The 27,417-nt window shown below is 37.1% G+C and overlaps 1 protein-coding gene across 1 annotated transcript in view; it reads right to left on the reverse strand.

Moving 5' to 3' along the window:
- The window catches only part of LOC124595543 (protein crossbronx homolog), a 46,468-nt gene extending 24,225 nt beyond the window's left edge, over positions 1 to 22,243 (reverse strand). Inside the window, exons 1-4 of the mRNA XM_047134322.1 lie at positions 22,061 to 22,243; positions 20,041 to 20,231; positions 9,209 to 9,273; positions 5,095 to 5,195 (exon numbers count right to left, since the gene is read on the reverse strand). Of these exons, the coding sequence (XP_046990278.1) occupies positions 5,095 to 5,195; positions 9,209 to 9,273; positions 20,041 to 20,231; positions 22,061 to 22,084 (381 nt within the window). The 5' untranslated portion in view covers positions 22,085 to 22,243. The remainder of the gene's footprint in view (positions 1 to 5,094; positions 5,196 to 9,208; positions 9,274 to 20,040; positions 20,232 to 22,060) is intronic.
- Positions 22,244 to 27,417: the final 5,174 nt, after the last annotated feature.

Genomic DNA, 27,417 nt, shown 5'->3' on the forward strand with positions numbered 1-27,417 from the left:
TGGCAACAAGCATAAATATTCTATGCTAGTATAAAGTAAGTGATGTACACCCAGAGACCAAGATAACGTGTGCAACCAGTAAAATACCCACAATACAAAACCTTTCTTATTTTATTTTTGCTGCAAGCGTAATGTTTTATGATATGACTGGCTGATGAGATGGTGTGTCCTGTTTTGTGATTGGCTGACAGAAGCAAATCAGGTAGTGCCCATACTGACTTCACTTCTTACGAAGCTAACATCATTCGTACCTGAAGGTTTTCGAATTTATACTTGTGTATTGCGGTTTGCATCATGCCAAGCATTTGTTTTTGTGTTTCAAGAGCCACTTGTGGCAGTTAGACCCCCAAGTCGAGTGACAGCACTCCTAGCAGCAGTGCATGAGAGTGCTGTGACTTCACACAGCTTCTCATAAAAAAGCGACTTACTTTACATTTTGTCTGTGTTCTTTAGCAACAACTTTTATACTTAATGTGTGTCTGTATATTTGGCAGGCTGTCTTTAGTGTGGATAGGTACTGTGACTGCTGTGTTCAGATGCGAACCGAGTTGATCTACCTTCACTCATACTCCAGGCAATGTTGGCTTCGGTCATACAGCTTCACGCTGTTGCCAATAAGCATCATCATGAGGGGCTGGATGGGGCTAGGGACATCCAGCATGACCTATGTGTCCCACAATCGGTCCACTACCGTGGCTGCTCCGGGTACTGCCCCCATTGAGGTTGATCCCTCACCCACGGTCGAGTGGGCGGTCATTCCCAGGTGTAGTTGCAGTGAAGACTTTCTGAGGGGCCGATGGGAGGGCCTCCCCAGTTTTTCTGACAAACGGGTTTCAGGTGCCACCTATGGCTGATGAATTTGTGAGCCAGATGATGTCACTCATCCTGTTCCAGAGGAATCCTCTCAACCTGCAAGGTCTGGGCATTCGCAGAGGGTGGGATTACTGGTAGTTGGGTGTTCCAACATTAGGCGCGCAATGGAGCCCCTAGGGATATGGCTGCAAAGGAGGGGAAAGAATTCCATGTGCAATCTGTGTGCATGCCGAAAGGAATCATGACAAACATGGAACTGGTGCTTCTGGATGCCATGAGGAGCACAGGGTGCAGATGACTGCAGGTGGTGGCTCATGCTTGTACCTACAATGTGTGTTGCGAAATAGTAAAGACTGCTAGTGTTGCTTGAAAGTTAAAAGCAGAGAAGCAGAGACCACCATCAGTAGTATTGTTGACAGAACTGACTGTGGTCCTTTGGTACAGAGCTGAGTGGACGGGAAGGTCTGAATCAGAGGCTCAGGCAGTTTTGTAACCATGTAGATTGCAGATTCCTCAACTTGTGACATGCGGTGGTGAGTTTCCACATTCCACTGAACAGGTCAGGCATCCACTACATATAGGAAGTAGCTACACGGGTAGCAGGAGCTGTGTGAATGCGTCCGGGAAGTTCTTTTTAGGTTAGAGGGTTTCAGGAAAGGGCAAAAAGGCTTCAGTTTCACAGGGTGCAGGATGAACACAGAAGAGGGTAGAAAGGAACAGTCAATATTGTAGTTGTAAACAGTTATACTGTGTTGGAAAAGAACCAGAGCTCCATGCAGTAATAAAAAGCAATGAATCTCAAAATTGTTATAGGTCTGGAAAGCTGGCTAAACCAGAAATACGTTCAGCCGAAATTTTTACAAATGACCTAACTGCGTCAGAAAGGATGGATTAAACAGAGTTGGTTGTGGAGTGTTTACCACTATCAGAAATAGTTTACCATGTAGTGGGACTGAAATATGTAGCTCCTTTGAGTTAGTAACGATAGAGGTTATATTTGACAACCAGAAAAATTAATAATTGGTTTCTTTTACTGAGACCCTGACTCAAATGATACAGTTGCTGAACAGTTCAAAGAAAACTTGAGTGTTATTTCAAACAGATATCCCACTCATACAATTATAGTTCATGATTACTTCAATCTAAATGTTGCAAAAATACATGTTTAAAGTCGGTGGTAGCCATAAAATGTGGTCCAAAATTGTACTGAATGCCTTCTCAGAAAATTATTTTGAACAACTCATTCAGGAGCCCACTTGAAGTGTAAATGGTTGCAAAAACATACTTGACCTCTTAGCCAATCAATAATCCTGACCAAATAAGGAGCATCGTGACAGATACAGGGATCAGTGACCACAAGGTTGTTGTAGTTAGACAGAATGTCTTAACATCCAAACCCACCAAAAATAAATGCAAAGTACATCCATTTAAAAAAGCAGATAAAAATTGGCTTGACACCTTCCTAAGAGAAAGTCTCCACTCCTTCCAATCTACGTACGCGTAGACCACGTGTGGTGAATTCAGAGAAATAGTATCGATGGCATTTGAAAGGTATATACCAAATAAACTTATAAGAGCTGGTACTAAACCCTCGTGGTACACAAAACAGGTAAAACACTATTGCCAAAGATATTCTGATTGTATGCAAAGTACACCAGTGGCAAACGCAATCAATACCTTCACTGCGGGATAACAATGGTGGTGATGCTGATGACAGCACCACTAAAGCAGAGTTACGAACAGTTTTCTGAAATTTCATCACAAAAGAAGGCAATTTAAATATTCCAGAATTCGAATCAAGAACAGCTGACAACATGAGTAACTTAGGAATAGATATCCTTGTGTAGTGAAGCAGCTTAAAACACTTAAGAAAGGCAAAGCTTCCAGCCCACATTGTATACTAGACAGGTTCCTTTCAGAGCATGCTGATACAAAAGATACTTGCTTGTGTGACTGGATTCATGTTTTCCAGTCAGAAAAGTCACATTTCATAATAACTGATGGAAAGTCCTCAAGTAAAACAAAAGTAATATCTGGCATTCCCAAGGAAGTGTTATAGGCTCTCTGTTGTTCCCGATCTATGTAAATGATTTAGAAGACAATCTGAGCAGTCCTCTTAGATTGTTTGCAGGTGATGCTGTCATTTACCATCATGTAATTTCACCAGACGATCAAAATAGAATGCAAAATGATTTAGACAAGCTATCTGTATGGTGCAAAAAGTGGCAATTGACTCTAAATAATGAAAAGTGTGAAGTAATCCATATGAGCACTAGAAAGAATCTGCTAAATTTCAGCTACACGATAAATCACAAAAAACCTAAAGGCTGTAAAATTGACTAAATACTTAGGTATTACAATTACAAATAACTTAAACTGGAATGATCACATAGATAATGTTGTGGGGAAAGCAAACCAACAACTGCAATTTATTGGCAGAACACTTATATAAGAGACTGTTTACACAATGCTTGTCTGCCCTCTTCTTGAGTACTGCTGTGCAGTGTGGGATCCGCATCAGATAGGATTGACAGAGGACACTGAAAAAGTTCAAAGAAGGGCAGCTCGTTTTGTATGATCATGAAATAGGGGAGACAGTGCCATGGATATGATACACAAATTGGGGTAGCAGTCATTTAAACAAAGGTATTTTTTGCTGCACCACAACCTTCTCATGAAACTTCAATCACCAACTTTTTCCTCAGAGAATGAAAATATTTTGTTGGTGCCCATCTACATAGAGAGAAATGATCATTACACTAAAATAAGAGAAATCAGAGCTTGCACAGAAAGATTTAAGTGTTTGGTTTTCTCATACGCTGCTCCAGAGTGGAAAGGTACAGAAATAGCTTAAAGGTGGTTTGATGAACCCCCTGCCAGGTGCTTAATTTTGAATTGCAGAGTAATCATATAGATGTAGATGAAAGCATGCAGTTTCAATGAAACAACACATTAAACATCTCTTCAAAATGTGTTGTTCTGCTACACTTGCAGAAGTGTTACTATGGTATATAAAACCTTTACCTAGCTGATTAAGTAAGTCATCAATCCAAAGATTTTTTTTGGAACACAACAGAGCTTTACTAGGCATGGTCCTGTTGCAGGTGGTATGTTACTTCCTTCCTCTGACCTTTGAACTAACTCAGTCAGTCAGTTATAGTGGGATCTACAGTTTAACATGGAGTCCGGCACTATTTAGCAGTTTTCACACCAATAAACATTGCCAGAGGTAAAAGAAGTGATATGTGACAGATAAAAAAAAATCCTAGGACTGATCAGTAATCAAAACCAAGACCTATGGATTTGTAGTTCCATTATTGTAGCATGTTACCTAATCAATTACACACCATAAAAATGGTAACTTCAGTACCAGTAGTTCAATCTCCAGAAGTATGATGACCCTGTATTGTTTGAATGACGAATTTGGGAAAAAATCCACACCTTACAATCTGGTAAATATGGTAATCTTTAAAATTACTTGCCATGACATTCATATGAGTTGTGGCAGTCAGTTTAAAACGATGATCATTATTACCTTTCACCTCACTGCATGACAACACAATACAATACTTGCAACTTACAAAAACTGAAGATGTTGTAGAGCTGTTTCTTTTAATAGTACATTTCTTTCTTTATCTATAAGAAAAAGATTCAAAGGACAGGATAAGAAGGCACCCTGAGTAATGAAATGCTAACAACATATGTCATTTACAAAAACTGACAACTGTCAAGGGCAGAGAGGACAGCCGATAAATGGTAAACAAGAGGACAGTTACATATATTTAAAAAAAGAAATTTCCATCCAGTAATTTGTATTCATAATATCTGTAAACTTAATTAGGAGGGGGGGGGGGGGATGTCCATATCTCTCTCTCTCTCTCTCTCTCTCTCTCTCACACACACACACACACACACACACACACACACACACAACCTCATTCTGCAGAGGTGACATTATGAGATTTATTTGCAGATTTCAGTGTGCCAGTTAATACCACGGATCTTTTTGCATAAAAAAGGGTTACTTTTAGAAACCCTATTTACTCATTTCATTATACATTCCAGAACGCTTGATGTACTGTTCCACCATCACAAATTGTAAATTTATATAGAGGGTCACTGGCTTTCCTATCACAATGACTGATTTTTGGATTTGAATTACAGTTGTTTTTCAATGTGATTTACTTTTCACCAGTGATTTGTTATATGTTAATTCATAAAAATTCTTAGAGCTTTCTCTAATGATGCGTCAATAGCAATGAAATTTTTTTTTATACTTACAGGAAAACCACCATCTGGGAAGGTCTCTGGAAGATGTAATGTGAATCTAAATACTCCACCCTGGTACATCCCCTGCCTGACGAACAGGACCCCAAACCACACTGTAAGTATTCATTAAGCTGTAAGTTAGAGAATGGTATTTGGAAGGCATTAAAATGTGTTAGTAATAGTCTTCTCACAGTAAGATACAAAAGCAGTACACTAAAATCAACAAGCTCTTACTACAATACATTTTTTTAAATGTACAACTGTTTTTTCAGTATATCCATTGTGGATGACGAACTGCAACTGTGATTTAAATTGGCATTTATCTGGGAATAAATATCTAACCAGTCGCTTTTTTACAATTTATTCAACCATGTACATCTTTTCAAGCCACTGCAGGCTCATCATCAGATGGAGGTGTTACAAGAACATTATGTTGTGGACCAAGTGTAGCTAGATGCAGTGCTGGTACTGCTGGCGGAAATGACGGAATTTTAGTAACTGGTTACGAAACATTTACAAACCTGAAAGCTTTTTTATGTTTTAGGTACTTACAGTGCACTGCCTTGTGGTATCCACGTCAGATTGCTTCTTATAATGTGGATTATTAAGCTATGTACACAAATAAACACAGTATTTAGCTACACTTGGTTTTACACTGATCACAGAATGTAAACATTTGATGTTTTTACAAAGAATATGGATATGACAGATACTACACTTTACTACATAATAGTCTTTGGGAAGAGATGCATTATACTATGGCATAAATATTACTAGTACAGATTTTACATTTCAGTAAATGTTTCTTGCTGCAGGAGTGTCTTTATATCGGCTAAATTTTTTTTAATATGGGTTAACAATTAGACAAAAGGTAAACAGCTAGAGTGGAACATTTAATACATAATTAAAAACATTTCGTAAGTTACATAACACATGCATAAATCTTGTTGTTCTTGGCATGTAACGACTATGATATTATGTAACATAAAAAATGTCTTTAATAATGTATTAAATATTCCACTCTAGCTGTTTACCTTTTTATAAAATTGTTCACCAAAATTAATTTTTTTCTGATATAAAGACACTCCTGCAGCTAGAAACATTTACTGAAATTTAAATTCTGTACTAATAAGACATATACTTTTGCATCTCTTGCCAAAGACTATTATGTAGTAAAGTGTAGTATCTGTCATATCCATATTCTTTGTAAAAATATCGAATGTTTACATTCTGTGATCAGTGTAAAACCACGTATAGCTAAATACTGTGTTTATTTGTGTACATAACTCAATAATGCACATTATAAGAAGCTACCTGATGTGGATGCCACAAGGCAGTGCACTGTAAGTATCTCATCATCACCACCACAATCATCATCATCATCATCATCATCATCATCTTGGACAGTTCCCAGTCTCTGGCTGGGTCTGTATGGAACATAGGCCTCTCCATCGTCTTCTGTCTTGCCGCCATCTCTCCGTCTTCACCTTGGTCCAGTCTTCTTCTTTCTTCTGTACGCATTCCTCTACTCCATTCAGCCATCTGTCTCTCGGTCTAACTCCTGGTCTCTTTCCTTCCAGTTTCATCTCGTGTATCCTCCTGCATATCCTCTTCTCCTCCATTCTCTTAACATACCCATACGATCTCAGCCTTTATTTCTCTATCTCCTCCTGTAATGGTTCCACCTTCATTAATATTCTTATCCTCTCATTTCTTAACCTGTCTATTTTTGTCACTCCAATACTGTTTCTCAAGAATTCCATCTCACTAGCTTGTACTTTGCTCTCTTCTCTTCCTTTCATAACCCAGGTTTCTGATGCAAATGTCAGGATCAGGTCATAGTATGACCGGTATATAACCTTTTTACTGATTTGGGGTACATCCTTGCTCCATATCAGGCTTCTGACACACTTCTGAAATGCTTTTGCTTTTCTCCCCCACCCATTTATTTCTCTGTCATTTTTTCCATCTTACTGTATCAGGCTTCCTAGGTACTTGAAACTCTCCACTCTCCTCAACTGTTCCCCACCAATTGTTAATCCAGTAGTTCCTCTCTCCTTCTTTCTTGCTGTGATAATCATCTCACTCTTACTTATACTAAATTTCATCCTATATTCTTGTACTGTTCATTCCCATACATCCAACTGCTCTTGTACTTCCTCCTCCTTATTCCCCAAACCATCAGATCATCTGCAAACACCATAGCTTTCATCTTCCTTTCACCAATTACTTGTGCTACTGTACTCATTATAGCATCCATCACTACAATGAAGAGTAATGGTGAAAGGGCACTTCCCTGCCTCAAGCAATTCTTCTGCTCAATCCAAGCTGATCTCTCTCCTCCCACTGTAAGTAAGTACTAAAACTGTAAGTACCTAAAACAACTTCCGAGTTCATAAATGTTTCACAACCAATTACTAAATATCCATCATTTCCACCAGCAGCACCAGCACTGAATCTAGCTACACTTGGTCCACAGCATAATGATCTTGTAACACCTCCATCTGATGATGAGTCTGCAGTGGCTCGAAAACATGTTCACGGTTGAATAAATCATAAAAAAACGACTGCTTGAACATTTGTTACCAGATAAATGACAATTGTTGGAATGTTGTTTTTACTACAATGGTATAACACTTATGTGACTGCTCACTACAGGCAGGCACTTTCCCGGATGCATTGAAAACATCAAAAGTTATCCCAGTATATAAAAAAGGTGAGAAAGGAAATGTAAATGACTAGAAAAAGTTATGTATGACAAACTTATGAAATTTACAAATAAAAACAACATCCTACATAATGAACAACATGGATTCAGAAATAAGAGGTCAACGACAACTGCTATTTACGAGTGCATCAACTCCATCCTAAACCTGGTGGACAAAAAACAGGAATCAATAGAAGTATTTACTGACTCATCAAAAGCTTTTGACATGGTAGATCATAAAATTCTGCTATCAAAGCTTGAAAGATATGGTATTCGAGGTCTGTCCAACAACAGGATCAGTTCCTTCCTGACTAATCGTAAGCAGACAGCGAGCATCAAGCACATAAATATTGAATTATAAACTGCACTTGAACACTTATCTGACTATAAACAAATTAAAAGTGGTGTGCCCCAAGGATCAGTAATAGACCTTTCTGTATGTAAATGATCTAAACTCAAATGTTGATGGTAACAGTACTGAAACCAAATTCTTAGGACTGTGGCTGCAGAGCAATGTCAGATGGAACAAGCATTTTGAATATTTCAATGTAGAGTTGAACAGAATATGTTACCTTCTTTGCTCAGTAAAATCATGTCATAGTGAGAAAACAGTAATGAATGCATATCATGTCTACTTTCATTCTTGTCTTAGATATGGGGGTCACCTTCTGGGGAAACTGTAGAACAGCTAATTTCACTTTTAAACTACAAAAATGACCATTGAATCTCGTTTGGGTGCAAGAATACAGATTCTTGTAAACCTCTGTTTAAGAAATCTGGTATTCCTCCATACCATGTATGTATGTTACTGAAACCCTTTTATTCTTTAAAATAAATGTAATAGGTAAGGACCGCTGACTGCAAAAAAACTGTGATATGCATGACCGCTTTACCACACAAAACAGAAACTTACATATAACCCAAGTCAGCACAGCTCTGTGCCAAAAAGGTACTTTTCACATGGGAGTTAAGCCTGAAACATAAAAGCTATTACTGGGTCAATACCTTTGGAAAATCTCTGTCATATTTACAGCATCACTGCTTTTACTCCATTGAAGAATATTTAAATTTATGAAGTGTGTTATATAAATACTTATGTATAAAGTGTATTGCTGTAACCTTAAATAAGTATGCCTAGAAATGACTTTCAGTTGTATACTTCTAACTTGACTTGTCCAATGTCTAACGCATAAGCTGCTTTGTAGACAACAGGACCAATAAATACAATACAATACAATACAATCCATTTGAAGTGTAATGTTTACACATGCAGTTTGCATTAGAAAAGTTCTGTGAATTCAGTCAATACAATTAGGAAGTTTACAATCAACAACTTGATCAAGACAAAAAGTTGACAGATGGACACTGAAAAAGATATTTAAGACAGCAACAAAACGATCAGAAATCTTTCATACTTACAGAGTGAGCTCCGAGCAGATGGAATGACGTAAACACCAGGCAAATCTTGTTTTCTTAGCATGTTGCTGAAACACGTGATATAAATATGGAAGAATTAATAAAAACTACAAAAAAAAGGCTCTAACAAAATTTGGAAATAAAAACCATAAACTTAAGAACAATATGTTTTAAAAATGTTTTTAAGTAATGTAAGAAACAATAATGTAACATTAAATCTTACAAAACTGAAATTATTAAAAATGAAAAACAAGTGAATGTTAACAATATTTGTGACAGTGGAAGGAGGACTAATGTCAGCCAAAACTAAAGGAACAACTAGGAGAGGGTGACAGATTTGCAATTTGGATATCACAATTGATTCTCTCACCACTGTAATTTTTAAATAATTTCTTCAACAACAGATAAGACAGAAAAAAGTAAATACAAATGGGAGGTAGTGTTCCTGAAGAGATGGGAAAGCTCTTTCAAACTGCAAGCAACATGAGTTACAAGAGATAAGTCACAGGTAACATGCATACATACCTACATTCACATATAATGTTCTGTGGAACGAATCAAGTTATACATTAACAGAAAAGAAGTAAACACTACTGCTACTTCTGTACAGTACACTAATAACATATTATGACTGATGCAAATCCTTCACACCAATAAGTACAGAAAGTGCTTCTAGGTTACTTAATACACATTTAGAAGGACAAATGCAACTACTTTGAAAGAAGCCACTGCTCCTTCTGCTATACTAACAAGCTGCTGTTTTTACCCAATACTTCAGAGAAACTATGAAACCATACATAGGCCATAATCAGCTATCTATATACTGGTAAAAGCAAAATCTGTCTGCTACAAATATTACAGTTATGGGGCATTTACATTCCTGAATTCATGTATTCTAATGATTTGTAGATAGTGTGGCTAACAAGTTATTCTTTTACTTTGTTTTTGAATATTTGGAGATTTTCAATTTCCTGTCTGATACTGTTATTGACTTTTGCAATAGAATATAAAACTCTACTCTGCACCCTGCACAGTCTATACCGAAATCATATTTATGTCTAGTGCTGTGGTTGTGCATCCTAAATACACTTCTGTTCCTCACCACAAATATCATTAGGGAGTATATGTATTGAAACCCTGAAGAAGCCTCTGCAAGATGTTCAGTTATCAACTTTCTTATATTTTCCTTATCTAAGTTGCAGGGACACAGAAGATTACACTGTAGGATAGTACTGAGTGACAGTATGAAAAGTGTGCTAGCAACCCCATCTGCAGATCAGCACAACTTGAGAGGCTTCCAAGTGCAAAGTTGTCAGTGCAAAGCTTTTTATTTAACTTCTCCATATGCTGATGCCAACTCAGTTTACTATAGATCTGCATGCCCAGTTTTCACACATGGAGCCTCATCTAGTGTATAGCCATCTCCACCTCTGGTACCCGTAAGTCATTTTGAGTTGCCTGGAACGTCATAATATCAGCTCTTCGAAGAGTAAGGGTTAAGCTATTGGATGTGAGCCAGCTGTAAACATGTTCCATTATTATGCTGGCTAGATACAATGTGGGTGTGTTGTGCACTTTGTCAGTACACTTACATCATCAGCAAAGATTACAGTTTTTGAAGAGTCCTGCAATGTCCCTTGTAAATTATGTATGTAGGTCAAGAACTGAAATAGGACAATCACCGAATTTTGTGGAGCTCCATACTTAATGTTTCACCACTTCAAATTTAGTCTTATTCCCTTGGAATCATTTGTTAATGAGAGCTCCTGTTGACAAATTTATGTCGGTATAATATGAAACCAGACAAACTTTTTTTTTTTAAATTTTAATACACTTTATTTCTTGTATCATCTAGTTTTCAAACCACTGCACGCTCATCATTATCAGATGGTGGTGCTACACAAACATTATCTGGACCAAGCACAGCCAGACACCACAGTCACAGTGATTGTACTGCCTCGTGGCATCCATCCATCTCCATCTCCATCTCTCTCTCTCTCTCTCTCTCTCTCTCTCTCAATCTCTCTCTCTCTCTGTGCACCCTCATTCACAGTGAACTAGTTAATGGTACCAAAAAAAAAAGTCAACATCCAAAACACAACTTGTTGCATATTACACTGACATAACAAATTTAAATCACAGCTGCAGTTCATCTGAGCCTCAGTTTTCTAGTGCTAAGACACAACGGCACACTTACTAGGGACTAAAGTGCACTTATGGTGTCCATGGCTCTTCTGTTGCCTGCTGCTGTTGACAGTTGATTATTGTTGGTCATAGTCAATCAAGTGATAGTACATGGTACCCAAGAAGAACTTCTCAATGTTATAATCTCGTTTGTCATAAAAATTTCTTTGTTTCTGAATTTGTCATGATTTTTGAGTAATGGCCAACTTCTTGTCAGTCAATGTGACTTTTTGTTGTTTGTTTTAGTGAGTAAGAACATCTAAGGTCATAACCACCCATGCCATAACCTTAGATTATCAAGAAGTAAAAGAACTTAAAAACGACTATAAGTTTTAAGCCCAATCAACAGAAGGAAAGCAAGCTAAGAACAAGGACTTCCCCAAGGAGAGAGGTCCACAAAATACGCTGTAGGGACATTGGAGGTCCCGAGCCAAAGAATATCCTTGCCCTATTGCTATGATGGAAACAAAGTAAAACACGATCCACAGCCCCTGTTTTATTTGCTAAAACAGCTGATAACTCAGATGGCAAACACACGAGAACATAAGTGGTTAGAAAAATGGCATTCGATCAGGAAATGGCGAACCATCATAGGTTGATGACAATGAGCGTAAAGTGGTAGGGGATCACCACTTAACAAATGGTGATGACTAAAACGACAATGCCCAGTACACAACCTACCTAAAATGATCTCCTAGTGGCAAGAGGGCCGAGATGAGGTTGGCTACGCCACAGTGACACCACCTGCTGACAGACAGCAACTCAGAGATCATCCTAAGGGATGGGAGGGCTAGCTCACTGCAGTAGAAGGACTGCAACCTTGGAACAGTGTCAGCAGCCTGACAGACTGATGTGACCAGGAACATACATGAACAACACAGTGGCTCCCTCATCAGCGAGCAAATGGAAGCTTTCCTGGACTCGCAGCACTAAGGGATGCTATGAAGGGCACTGAGAAAATAGGAGTATATGACACAATTAAAAATCCATTGCTGCCAGATGTACTGGGTGGACTGACAGAAGGAGAACAGCTATGCTGTAAATGTTGAGCAGTGTTCTGGAAGGTGATGCCAAAAATGGCAGGTGTCAATGACAAAAGGCACACCTGACACCACGGTCAGTCTCAAGCCGTCGGCACACGGATCGTGCTGTCGAACGTCAACATTGAGTATGCTGAGTTCAACATGCTGCTGAACGCTCAGAAACGCTACTTGTGCATATGGTACGTGGGGCCCAACGTGGTATACGCAATCACAGTGCACTCCAGCAGCAGTTGCGGGATGTTTCTAGTTCATAAATCACACTGTTTACTAAAGGGGTGCGTGTAAAATTCCCATATGCCAGTCATGTTGTTTTATATGCAATACACAAAAATAAAAAGTTCAGTATCCATGTACATGTTTCAAGATGAAAGGGAATGTACCATGTCCAATCAGTAAGGACACAGGTTTATAAAAGTTCCATTACAAACAGTGCAATACAAATTTGCAATAGTTCTCCACATAAGACAAACATCATTTCATCACTCCCACATTTTAGTAAAATCCCAAGGTCATTCTTACTTGATCACTGTTCCTACCCAGAACCAGAATCTTTGCAACACGTGAATTACAAACTTATAAAGATATTTTGCTCCTTTTTCTTTTACAAGTAGCACAAGCTGTCCTGTAGTTTAAGCCAATCAAGCAAACTCACTTCTCAAAATAGGTGAACTTAAATTTACATAACACCAAATATTATAGTATATACTTATATTAAACTAATAATAAAGCATCAGAACCTATTAATAATGCGAATGTTAGGAAAATTTTTTTTTTGACATATCCATCCATGGATATGTGTGTGTGTGCGAGTGTATACCCGTCCTTTTTTCCCCCTAAGGTAAGTCTTTCCGCTCCCGGGATTGGAATGACTCCTTACCCTCTCCCTTAAAACCCACATCCTTTCGTCTTTCTCTCTCCTTCCCTCTTTCCTGATGAAGCAACCATTTGTTGCGAAAGCTTGAATTTTGTGTGTATGTTTGTGTGTCTATCGACCTGCCAGCACTTTCGTTTGGTAAGTCACATCATCTTTGTTTTTATATTATATACACACACAAATCAGTTGGTTTTACTGAGAAATTCATCAATGGAGTAGAAGGAGTTGGCCACAAATAAATCCTTTGTGCTTCTCTTAAACTGAATTTCATTGGTTGTCAAGCTTTTTATGGCTGCTGGCAAGTTATTGAAAATGTGTGTTCCTGAATAATGCACACTTTTTTGTACAAGACTAAGTGACTTTAAATCCTTGTGAAGATTATTCTTATTTCTAGTATTGATTCCATGAATTGAGCTGTTGGTTTGAAAAAGTGATATATTTTTAATGACAAATTTCATTAAGGAAGAAATATATTGGGAAGCAGTAGTTAGTATCCCTAGTTCCCTAAACAGGCTTCTGCAGGATGTTCTTGAGTTAGAGAGACGGGGAAGGTGTCATTTTGGATCGTTTTTTATGGTTCAAATGGCCGGCCATTTTTTATGCTCTCTCCAGTGATATACAACACAACATAGGTACTAATTACGAAAATACTTTTCAAAATACAAAATAAGATTTTGGTTTAATTTTTTTCCAAAAACACGTAATTTAAAATTTTCAAAATATTTCCATACATACTTGTAAATCATATTGAAAAATATAAATAAGGGATGATGATGGGTTCACTGTAAAAAAAAATATTCCTGACTTTTTTTCTCCTCTAATAGCCCGTCTTACCAAACCTACCTTTGACAAATAGGAATTTAATTAAAATATACAGAGAGGTAAGCAAAAATATTAGAAATATATATTAGAAATATCAAATTCTTAATGCAAAACAATTAGTATATTCCATAATTAAATTAAGTTTATTGTTTACTTAAATTTTATACAATTCCATCTAATAGCTTATTAACTGATGAAACAAAAATATTGGACATGGAACCTATAACTACATATCTAAATAAGATATGAAAAAAGTGCAAGTACTGATGTAATAGTTCTGGTCCAATATGTACATTTCATTTCCACAAACTAGAGCCAGTATATGCATTCCGGGCAAGTTCAATTGCTGTCTGTACAATCATACATGACTAGAGCCTTTGCTGAGAGGAACTGTGCTGTATTGTTTCCTTCTAAGGTGAATAATGAAACTTTTTATATTATTGGTCCTAAGCCATTGTAGTGCAGCACAGTATTAATGTAAAGCAGTTATTAAACTACTTTGAACAATTTTTTTATCTAATAAGTTTTATTGGAACTGTTTTAACAGTTCATTTGCAAGTAAACTGAAGGAGTGTTTTTAATTGGTCTTTCTATCAACATGGAACCTAATAAAAAATGCAGTACTGTAAGAGCACAGCGTTGTAATCCATTGAATAAATAAAATAATTTTATTAGAGACAGGAAAAACTGAAATGTAACAGTGTGGATGTCCAAGCTATTTCCACAAATACCTAATGGCCCCATGATTTGCGATAAATGTAGGAAAGATGTAAACAAACTGAAAAATACAGAGCCAATAAGCGATAAAAATGCTGAAATTGAAGTTTATTCTGGATCAGAGGTAATCATCCCAGTCAAAGACTCAGACTTCACTATAACTTCAATGGTTACTCAAACGTTTGACACATTGGGACGAACAAGCTGGAACCTTTTTATTTCCTCTCTTGTTTTGCCATCTGCCTCCTTAAATTCATTTTTTTTATTTTTGACTAATTACCATTAACATATGTAAGTATAATCTACATTTTCATAAAAGAAAAAGGTTGGCCCTCAGTTTTACAGAATATAGCACCAGGTCTAATTTTGTGCTAAGTTTCATGTATGTAATTAATTTGCTGATTTACTTTGACTATTCCTAGTTAATATCTTTCATTATAGGGTGAAATCAGTAACTGTTCCGTGACTTAGATTCTACTGTTGACTTGTAAAAAAAAATATAAATTCTGTAATAATGATAAACATTTGGAAAAAGAATCACTGGGATTCTTAAAGTATTTATATGACTGTATTCGAAAACAGGTTAGCAAAGTCAGCTCTTAATTAATTCCAAAGTAATTACCAGTTTGGTCAAAAATATTGTTTGCGTAACTATCTGTTAATTTCACGATTTAAACAAATAATTCGGCTTAACCCTTGTGGCAGAAGAAACTGTTAAAAAGAACCAATTTTTCGATGTATTCAGTTACTTTAATCAGTGATGTTTTAATTGTAATTGCTGTAAATTAAACACCAAACAATGTACAGTTTCAGTACCTATTATTGTGATGTTATATAAAAGCCGATTTTTGGGCTCGAGTCAGTCAATGCATCGCCGAGTTTCAGACAAGAAACCTGTGTTGGTCAGAACAACAACAATGCATCAACTTCACTGTGAAATAAGTGTAACAAAAATAGGCCGTGTGTTAATACAGTATATAAAATGGAAATGCTATGTGGCTAGGGCCTCCCAGCAGGTAGACCATTCGCCTGGTCCAAGTCTTTCGATCTGACGTCACTTCGGCGACTTGCATGTCAATGGGGATGAAATGATGATGATAAAGACAATACAACAACTAGTCCCTGAGCAGAGAAAATCTCCGATCCAGCCGGGAATCGAACCCGGGCCGTTAGGCATGACATTCCGTCACGCTGACCACTCAGCTACCAGGGGTGGACGGTTAATACAGTGACAGTGCCTGTTAATTTTATTTGAAAGACTGTGAACTGTGTGGCTAGGTTTTATTGGTCATAGATGTTCAACAGTAAACTATTGTAGCAACATGCTGACATATGCCTGCAAACTATTAATGAAGCTTATCAAAATTTGCCAATAGCTAACTTGCCATATAACTGAGTAATTCTGGGGGCACATGAACAGTGAAAGTAAAGAACTATGAAACAAAACTGTGCAGCTGTCGGCTACATCATTTATAGTAGTCAGTGTTGACCCCCCATTTTTCAACCAGTATAACAACGCAGTACAGTGACACCGAGGACAATCAACGAAGAAATAAAGCAGGCAAACATCACTTCAAAAACTATGTGAGTCCCCAATTGTTAAGAAAAAAATAATGTCAAAGCAGTATACCAAATTAAAAGTGAAAAAATTCCTTTCGTCAATGAAACATTAACTATTTGTTGTTGCTGAAACTTCATCAGATAATGATACCAATGTCAATGAAAGTGTTCTCTAAAATCTCAAAACTAATGTTTTTACTCCTGCAAGTAGCCCACAAAGTTAATGATTCTCACAAGTTTACCCAAAAAGTGGACTATCAGGAATATAATGAGCAAATTTCATGCTCTTAATTACATCGTTTACCATTTTGAAAGAAAAGGAGTTTATGAAAAGTCTGAACCAAAAATCAGTGAAATGTTTACCCGTAGATACTACCAAAACTGTACATTCCTGTTACGAAAATGAAGTTACCCGTGCAATGCCAGGTAAATTGCATGACCGTTATAGAACCAAGTGGAAGTAAAACAAAAATATCAAAGACTTATTTTGTGTAACATTAAAGAAGCTTACAACCATTTTAAAGAGAAGTTTCCTAACATAAAAATAGGTTTCTCTAAATTTACTGAGTTGAGACAAAACATTGTGTATTAGCTGGACAGGATGGCATACTCTCCGTCTGTGTGTGCACAACTCACCAACACATAATATTAATGATAGAAAATGCCAAACTAAATACAGTAATAAATGGAAACTTAAAAAATTACGAGGAAAGCATTGCAAAACTGGTTTTCAACCCATCATCAATTGATTGCAACAAGGTAAAATGCGAATATTGCCTAGGAGAAACTATAATACATAAAACTTTACAAGACTCCTTTGATGAAAATTTAATTGAATGAATTCAGTTCCACCAGTGAGTGTCAGCTGACTGCTGCAATATGGAAATTGTACAGAAAACTTCTGAAGACTTTATCGATTTATTCTGTACTAAGATGTCTTCTTCAGTTTAACATTACTTCACTGCCAAGCAACAAAGCTTAAGTCCACAGATGAAAATCTTAATGGGTTGGAATTTGCTGTTACCGTGATTTTTTCAGAAAATTTTAGTGTAGTTCTATAGGACAAAGCTCAGAGTGGCCACTGAAAACGATAACAGGTTATTACACATCCTTTTGTTATATATTAGAAACAGCAAGAAAAAATTGAGCATGTGAGCTTTGTCATTGTTTCTGACTGCCTAGAGCACAATACAGCTGGTGCTTATAGCTTTCGAAAAAAGCTAATTTGTACCTAACGAATAAACTTCAAAAACTTCCAAAAAAGATTTACTTTTTTTTCAGGTGGTTCTGTCACTCAATACAAAAACAAGAAACACTTCCCGAACTTTTGCCTTCATGAGGAATACTTCCAGCCAACGGAAAAGACCTTGTGATGGCGTAGGGAGTTCCGTTAAAAGACAGACAGCTCATGCAAGTTTGCAAAGCCCATACCACAACCATATCCAAACCCCATGAGATCTATTTGAGTGGGCAGTAGCTAACATAACAAAAACAGATTTTGCCTTTTCCACTCCAGAACATTACAATAATTCAGAAATGTTCTTAAAAAGCCAGTCTGAAGAAGTGTTGACGATCAAAGGAACACAGCAATCTGATGCAGTCTTTACCAAAACAACAACAAAATTATTAGCGAAACACTTCTCAATTGATGTGCAGGGTTGAGAGAGGGAGGTAACTGCATCACCAGACAAAGTGAAGTTACAAGACATATCAGGCTACACCACCACTGTGTCTGGCAAAAATTGGTGGCTTGGGTACATTTTACAAGAAGGGGGAAAAATCCCCTTGATTAACTGAGAAAAAAAAAAAAAACTGGTGGCTTGGATACATTTTAGGGAAAAGAAAGAACATGATGAACTGAAAATAACTTTTCTATACCCATTTCGATCAGTTACACCATTCTCCTATGCTACACGTGCAAATATCCAGTGGAGTACCAGTTGTGGATGTTCTCACAAAACGAAATCTGTTTACTCTGACGGGGAGAACATACACTCTTGTTGAAAGTGATGTAAGCTAAACCAAATTGTTTAATATAATCTGCATAGGTCCGAGATAATTTTCTGGAGAACTGCTTTTAAACTCAAAACTTAATTTTTTCTCAGGTTCGTGTTAATTTATATGTTGTAGATAGTTATTTAAAAATTATTACTAACACTTACTGTAACACAATTAGCTATATATAGACACCTATTACTATCAAAACCAAGCACCATGTATTTAATTGTTCTGGTCCAAGCACCATGGACCAGAACTATTTAATCAATATTTGACTCTTTTCATACATTATTTAAATTTGTAGTTATGGGTCCCATGTTCAATATTTTTGTTTCACCAATTAAGAGTCTATTAGTTTAAAATGTAAAAAAGTAAAGCAAGCAATCAACTTAATTTAATTATGTAATATACCAATTGGTTTTGTTTGAAGAAGAAGATGTTTTGATATTTCTGGTATTTTTTACTTACCTACCTTTCTGTACATTTTAATTAAATTCCTGGATGAAATGTAACAATATTATGAAAAGGAAAGTTGCCACTAACCATATAGCGGAGATGCTGAGTCGCAGATAGGAATAATAAAAACACTGTCACAAATTTGTGATAGTCTTCTTTCTTTGTTGTGCTTATCTGCAACTCAGTATCTCCACCATACAGTTAGTGGCAACTTTCCTTTTTATAGTTTTCTTAATTTAATTCCTATTTGTTACAGGTAGGTTTGATCAAAATGGGGCTATTAGTGAAAAACAAGAGTCAAGAATTTTTTTTATTGCATACTTATATTTTCCCTTGTGATTTACAACGGTACTAAGTATTTGTGGACAAATTTAGAAAATTTTAAATTATGTACTTTTTGGAAAAAAATTAAATCAAAATTTCAATTTGCATTTTTTAAAAAAAAATCATAATTAGAGCCTATGTTGTGATGTATATCACTGGAAAGAGCATAAAAATGATGACACCTTTACCAGCTTTCTAGCTCAATTATGACAGTTCCCATTCAAGATTTTTTGGCCAGTTTTTGAAAAATTTGCATAGCCATATCTCATAAATGGCTTGAGATACAAAAAATGAAATTTAGTATTATTTTTAGTCTCAGCACCCACTATGAGTATACCCAATTTTGGTAAAATCTAAAATGGTGAGGTAAATTGGGTGGGTTGATTTACACTGAATGGCCACTTACATAATAAGAATGCACAGTAGCAGTATCTTTCAGAGGAAGCACAGGTGCTTCTGGGATGCCTGTGCCATGGAGATGTGTTTTGGCAGTAACAGGCTTGTGAGGGTCAGGGACTGTCAGAACCTGGAAGGCGAAGATAAGTGTAGAAGGAGGGGTGGGATATAGACAAAGGAAATTTTATGTTTAGGCCATTGGGTGACATTCCATGGTTTAGGAAGTATTTCAGAAACAGCGTGTTGGACTGGGTTTTAGGCAGGGAAAGGAAAATTTTTCTGAACTGGTGCAGAAAGATGGAGCAGGGGTTCACTGTGGCATGTGTGGTTCTTGGTAACAGGAAATGACATAGGAAAAGGACAAATTAAGGTGTTAGGTGGTTGTGAGGGGATCTAGATAACAGAAAAAGATGTGTACAAATATGTAACAATATGTGCAAACAGATATGTAAAAAACTTACTATTCAGATATAATGCAGTACTCCTGTTGAAACTGACTGTACACCTTTTGATTGCCGCTGTTTATAATAGGCCTGTCAATCATTTTTGCTGACATGCTGAGTTGAGAATCTGCACTAGGATCTGATGGTAGCACCTTCCTGAATGATCCTTGTCGTTTAAAGGAGTCGCTGCCATCAGCATTTGAGCTGACCTGCATATGTTGTACAAAATAATTACTTTCTTGTTTCTCAAACATTGCCAAATGAAAAAAATATTAACTGAAAACTTCTTATTACAAAAAATAGCCTACTATTATAGTAGGTACATTACAGACAAAAGTCAGTTTGAATAGATTCGCAATGAAAACCATGTTACACAGCTGCAGCAAATTATGAAAGACACTCCAGAAATAGTAAATGTAGCATCACTGAATGTACTGGAAATAAGAAGCTGCACTTGGCAAGCCACAGATGATGGAAACAGCCAGACAATTAACAATATAAATAAGAGACTTCAATAAACTGGAATTATTAATTGAGATTATCACTAACTTCGGAAACACACATTACAAGGGGCACATATGGATTTCCACCTTTTCCTTGGTGACATTCCAGTCTTAACCTTCAAAGAGCTTTAATTTATGCAAACCATTCTTTCAATCTTCCAGACTGCAAACTTTTCATATGAGCAGGAATCCCTAAGAATCAATTAACTGTGACTTTTATTACAATGAATCGCATTTTTCAATAGTTAAACTAACAGGGTATCAGGTTGAGTTATCTTAATATGGACTGTCCACTGTTTTCCACAAATAATTTCAGTCAATTGCTGGCGAGGTTTCTACTCTAACAGCTCATAGCTTTCCTATTTCCTGACCATTACCTCACTTAGCACACTGTTACTGTTTAGTATATAATGATAATTTTTAAACTTGCAACTTGTTCCAATATTTGCAAAAACAGACATAATGTCTTATGGGATAACAGCAATCAGTGATTTTATAATGTTACTTTAAATCCGTCTTGATTGCAATTTTTTTTGTTATTCATATAACCGGTTTCGGTTCATTCAGAACCATCTTCAGATCTGATATTTAAGTTACAGGAGTAACCCGTCCAATTCAGCAACTTTCACATGTTACGTAGCAATCAAGACGGATTTAAAGTAACATTATGTTCCAATATTGGTGCTAGGTCTATGGAATACAAATAAAGTACCCTACATGAATGAATTAATTTAATTGTTCTTTATTCTTAGAACCATGGCAGGCTCCCCCCCCCCCCTCCCCAACACATGCCCATTTGATTATGATGTGTTGTTGAGAATTATATGAACGACCACAAAGCATTATTGACATATACAAAAAAACAGGCATCATTTATATACTTACATTCTTAGGATTTTTGTATAAGATCTTTTTTTAAATGGCAACAAGAGGAATTTATTACTTCATGAACCGTAATTATGAGTGTCACTGCTAGCAGAAAGTAAGAAAATTAGTACGATTTTTCTATTAGGCACAAACAATAATAACTACCTTAATGATAAATCTGAGAACCCTCTTTCTTCAAGTTCATATAACTAGTCTCCAGCAGAGAAAAATCTGTTTTAATAACAAAGCACATTGCCAATCACCTCGATCACATTAAATGAATTTTTTTGAAAAAGGAGCCACTGTCAAGGAATATGGGATAGTTACAAAATAATAGCATTAAATTTTAAGTGTATGTAGCTGCTAAAGTAAGTAAGAGGTTTAGGTTTTCAACGGAAGACTTATTTCAGGGCTATCAATATCCTTCAAATCTACCATAAGCTTTGCATGATGTTGTCAAAACGAAAACTGGGTTATACTCAGTAATTTAGGTAAGGTTACGAAACAATTGCAGCGTTAAATTCTCAGTATATGTGGCTGCCAGAGTAAGTAAAAGAGGTTTGGTTTCCACGGAAAACTTATTTCAGAGCTATCAATAGTCTTTCAACTTACCATAATCTTAAATTCTTCATGCAAAACCATAATCATAATTTGATTTCGAGATTTACCTTCTCAGCCTGCTGTGACGCCATCCGCTGCTATGAATATCCTTTTTCTATACATTCATTGATTGTACACAATTCGGGTGTATCACAATAACTGAAAAAATGTAGAAAAAACATTATTTTGATTCTCTGTCATTGCCGCCCAACACTGTGTATACAAAACAAATGTAGCACAGATGAGTCATAGATAACTCTCATAACATGAGTTGCGTGATGATTAGAATCTATGGAAATGCTCTAAGTCCACTGGTTCATATGAAGCCAAAATTCTGCGCAGATTTATATGCATGCAAAAAATCGCACCAAATGTGTTTTCATGCGACGCAAGTTCCAATTTACTGCTCGCCGACCATCTGTAGACGTAGAAAAGAAATTTCAGCAGCAAGTGACTAGGCTATTGCATTCCCAGAGTTTATTTCATTTATTCAAAAATTCATAATGGAGTAAATTCTGATGTGACCTATGTTCGAAACCTGTGTTGCAAAATAAGAAAAATGCAAGAAACGGAGACCGATCAAAAAGGTCTACACAGTGTTAGCTTAAGAGAAGGCAGCTTTCTAACATAAGTTTACTTCGCTAGTTGCAGGGCGAAACTGATGACTGATGTAGGGATGGATTTGGAAACATACAATTATCTACAGTCCCTCCTGTGATACGGAAAAATACTTGTATGACGAGAATACTTACCCCACATCAATTATCTCTCATGAGCGGCTGATGCAGACATGAAGATTCCTGGCAACAGGAAGAAGCTACAAGGAACTAGAATTCTCTACTGCAGTTTCGAAACAAACATTAAGTGAAATCATATCCAACCCATGTGGAGCTATCTATGCTATCCTGAAGAAGGATTTCACTAAGTCAAAGTACATTAATTATGTAATATAGCAATTCTGACAAGTTAAGGATATTTTTACCGCTTTAGACGATTTTTAAACTTAACATAGTCTTAGCAATTAAAGTTATGGCCAATGAACTACAGTTTAGTTTGTCTCTGAGGTGGGATTTTCACTTCGCTGCCTGAAAACTATCAACAATTTGTTACAGACTTTTGCACCAGAATATAAAACTCTATCCTGAACTCTAACAGGGATTCATAGTCGAAAGCGTTACTTCTAGTATCGTGGTAGTGTATTCTTCAGTTTACCTCTGATTCATTGCAGTTATGAACCACGCGGAATTTTAGAAAGTAAAGCAATTGTAAGAACCCGTAAGTCCCTGAAGGCACTGTTGCCAAATCTCCATCATCAGCTTAACACAATAATCTGACTGCACTTTCCTTTAGAATAAACAGGGCCTATTTTTTTCGCTATACTGTCACGTAAGATTATAAATGATGACTAACTGACAACCTCAGCTGCCGACAGGTGTTGTTATACCTCGATGTGGACAGCTGAAAATGTGTGCCCCGACCAGGACTCGAACCCGGGATCTCCTGCTTACATGGCAGACGCTCTATCTATCTGAACCACCGAGGACACAGATGAATAGCGCGACTGCAGGGACTTATCCCTTGCACGCTTCCCGTGAGACTCACATTCCCAACTGTCCACAATTCTACATATGTATTGTACCTTGTCTATAAGGTACCATGACGTTTTTATATTACACGTGAGCACATTACAACTAATGTTTTTCCAAATCTCAGTCCACTCAATGTTTCGAAACTGTTGTTCTTTTTTGTTCCTTCCTTCGCTTTTCTTTCGTTCCCGCATTATGGCTCTCGATGTTAAGTGTTGTGACTGCCTTAGTTCGACACTGACATAACTAAACTCAACATTGAAAATCCTCACATGCTGTAAGCGACTGTTGATATTCTGCATGTCAATCGGGGGAAGCAGGCTTCGAGGTTTAATGATCTCGAAAAGTTGGCTGGTTATGCTTTCTTGTGTGTCTCTTATTAAATTAACTTGCCTTTTGATAAAAAGTGCAGAGGCTTTATCCGTTATATCAGTTAAACCTAGTCCACCATTTTTAAGATCTAAAGTGGCTACTTTAGCATGTCTCTGAAAACTTCGCCTCTCCACAAAAAGTTGGTGATTTTGGACATTATTCTCCTCGCTATTGGAAACAGCTGGGCAGTATAATAAGCTTTAGCAAGGATGCATGAGTTGATATACTGTGTTCTTTGAACTTGGTTCATATACGAGTTAAATTCTCTATAATGGGTCCTTGCACTTTATCTGCTGCAACTTTCCAATTTAAAGCCGTCATTTTCATAGGGCATGCTGTCAGGGTGATCCCAAGTGTTTTATGTTGTCGGACTAATTTTGCCCACCCAACGTTTATATTATCAAAACCTCTGAGATTTAAGATCTTACTTTTTTTTCGTTTGCATTGACTCCAGATGCTCTACAGTACGAATCAATTACTTTTGCTAGCGTGTTTACCTCGTCATTATTCCTTATAATGACCCCTATATCGTCAGCATAGTTAATTTAATAAGAGACACACAAGAAAGCATAACCATTTCCTTTTAATATAGCATGGACATGTTGGAGGAAAGGTTCCAGCGAAATGGCGAAAAACGACATGAACAAAGGACTTCCTTGAGGAAAACCTCGTTGTATTTGCATCGGCCTGGATTGTTGACAATTCACCGCTATTGTAGCATTTATTCCAGTTGCTATATTCTTAATCAACTGTATAACCCTATCGCTCAAACCCATTTTCTTCAATGTCTGTAGAAGATTTTCATGAGTTACTATATCGAACGCTTTATAATAATCTAAAAACAGTAAAGCACACTTTCTGTTTGTTACAGAAGTTATTGCAGTGATATCACTGAATTCTGCGAGATTTTGAAAAATGGTTCTGCCTTGTGCGCAGTTCTGATGTTGACTAATAATTTTATCTGTAAGGCATGAAATTGTCTTGTTTACTATTCTAGCTATTAATTTATAATCAGAATTCAGCAGTGAAATTGGACGAAAATTATTTAAATCTTTGTTTCCATGATTTTTTGCCAGCAGAACAATTCTACTCTCCTTAAACTCAGCCGGAATCATTTTACCCTGAATAACCTCATTTACAATGTCTGTGACTTTTGCACCTACTATTGGCCACTAATGGATGTAAAACTCTGCTGGCAGATCATCCGGTCCTGGGGATTTTTTTGGTGGTGAGGCGCACAGAATCTCATACACATCGTCTTCACTGACAACCTCGAGAAAATGTTCGCTGCCATCTTCTGTCAGCTGTGGGGCTAGGACGTCAAGGAATTCTTCCAAGGAAGCATCACTACTTTGATGTACAGAATATACCTCGCAATAATAGCGATAAATCTCGTCCATAATCTGCTGTGTTCTGAGAATCGTACTGTGTTTTGTTCGAATTTCATCAACAAAAGTCCTTCTCCCGTTCTTTGTATGCTTCACTAAATGAAATGGGGAAGTTGTTTCATCTTCTGACACCGAATATGCCTTCGATTTTATTTTCAACCCTTCCATTTGACTTCTCTTGATATTAAGTAACTTGGCTTTGACTTTTTTGATGGCTGCTATCCGAAGTGAGGAACCTGCTGAAACTTGATCATATATCTCTCTCAAAACAGAATAGTTATACTCTATAGTGCATTTCATTTCCCTTGTGCCCTGGGCACTGTATTGAATAAGAACCTTCCTCAACTTTGGCTTTGCCATTTTAACCCACCAGTCAATAGCAGTGGCATATCTACTACGAGCACGCAGGAATATTGCCCATGTTTCTTTAATTAGGTCTTCTAAATCATGATTTACTAACAAGGAAGTGTTCAAAATGGCTCTGAGCACTATGGGACTCAACATCTGAGGTCATCAGTCCCCTGGAACTTAGAACTACTTAAACCTAACTAACCTACGGACATCACACACATCCATGCCCAAGGCAGGATTCGAACCTGCGACTGTAGCAGTCACGCGGTTCCGGACTGAAGTGCCTAGAACCGCACGGCCACCATGGCCAGCCCAAGGAAGTGTTCAAATCCCACTGATTCTTGAACCGGCGAACCGGTTGTCTTGTTAGATTTATGCAAGCTAAGACACTTGAATGGTCTGAAAAGTACGTAGGAATGGTTTCTACTTTTGTCACGGAAGTTTCAAGATTTTTAGAAATATATAGTCTATCAATACTGCTACTTGATGTTGCCATGACATAAGTGACTCAACAATGGAGGGGTATTTGATTTCTCATATATCCTTTAATTCTAAACCAGCAACTAGTTGTTTTAGTTCACTTGAGAAATTAAAATTAGGTAACCGATCTTTTCGATTTAGAACACAATTAAAATCACCTCCAAGTAATAACTGTCTTGGAGTTTTCCTTAACAAGTATATCAGGTCATCTTTGAAGAAACGTGCCCTGTCAGCTCGGTGAGAACTTCCTGAAGGGGCGTACAAGTTGATGATAGTCACATCATAGATTTTTAGTCCTATTCCCGTTCCAGATTCCAGTCGTTACACCTCTCTTACTGTAACCCCTTCCCTCACCAACACAGCTGTTCCAACACATAACTGACAAAACCGGGAATTACTAAATCCGAAATTAGAACTTCTTGTAACAGGGCCGATAATTACAAACCGGTCGTAATTTTATTTATGTTTATAGTAGTGACAGAATAAGATTGCGTCATTGTGCTGTAACTATGTAGTTGGTTGGATGAACTAATTTAGTTTCCTGTGGTTCAGGGTTTAGTTAAGCTGTAACAGTTTTCTCGGAAATCTGAACATGGAATAACACTTCAATCAGTTTATTAGTTACTGTTCCGTTTTTTTCTACTTCTGATGTTTTCTCTTGTACCGCAAGCAGACTGATTTACAGGTGAACTTTCTGATTTTTCCTCCAGTGATTCGTATAAGACCGTTTCAGACCGAACATTCTTTGGGCTTGGGTCGCCCCTACCGGATTTTTCCTTCCCTTGGTTACGAGCTACGTTCCCATTGGGTTGCGCCGGCATTTTACTTCGCGGTTTATCTGAAGCATCAGCAGACGCTTTCGCAATTTCGGTTGCTGGCGCCTGCCCTGAGGTGTTGACCGTGATTTCAGTTTGGCACCACTACCTCGTTCTTTATTAATTTCACTCACTTTCTGATCGAGGGAAACAAATGTAGACTGCAGTTTTGCAGCCTCTCTCTGAATTTGTTTATTAACAGATAGCTGCTGATCTTTGCAATCGGCTACTGCACCTGTTGTTTCTTGGAAATTAATGCTTATTACACCCCCTTCATTTTCTGGTACCGTATGTGTATTATCTTTCTGTTCATCAGTTTCTGTACGCATTTGGCCTTCAGGTTCCTCTGCCTCCTTATCGCACTGTTTTTGCTTGTGAAGTAGGGAGTGGGACAGGACAGCTCGTCCTCTGAACAACTATTAGTTATCACCAG

Source organism: Schistocerca americana, chromosome 2 (genome assembly GCF_021461395.2).
Source record: "Schistocerca americana isolate TAMUIC-IGC-003095 chromosome 2, iqSchAmer2.1, whole genome shotgun sequence".
In the NCBI taxonomy this organism is placed as follows: Eukaryota; Metazoa; Arthropoda; class Insecta; order Orthoptera; family Acrididae; genus Schistocerca; species Schistocerca americana.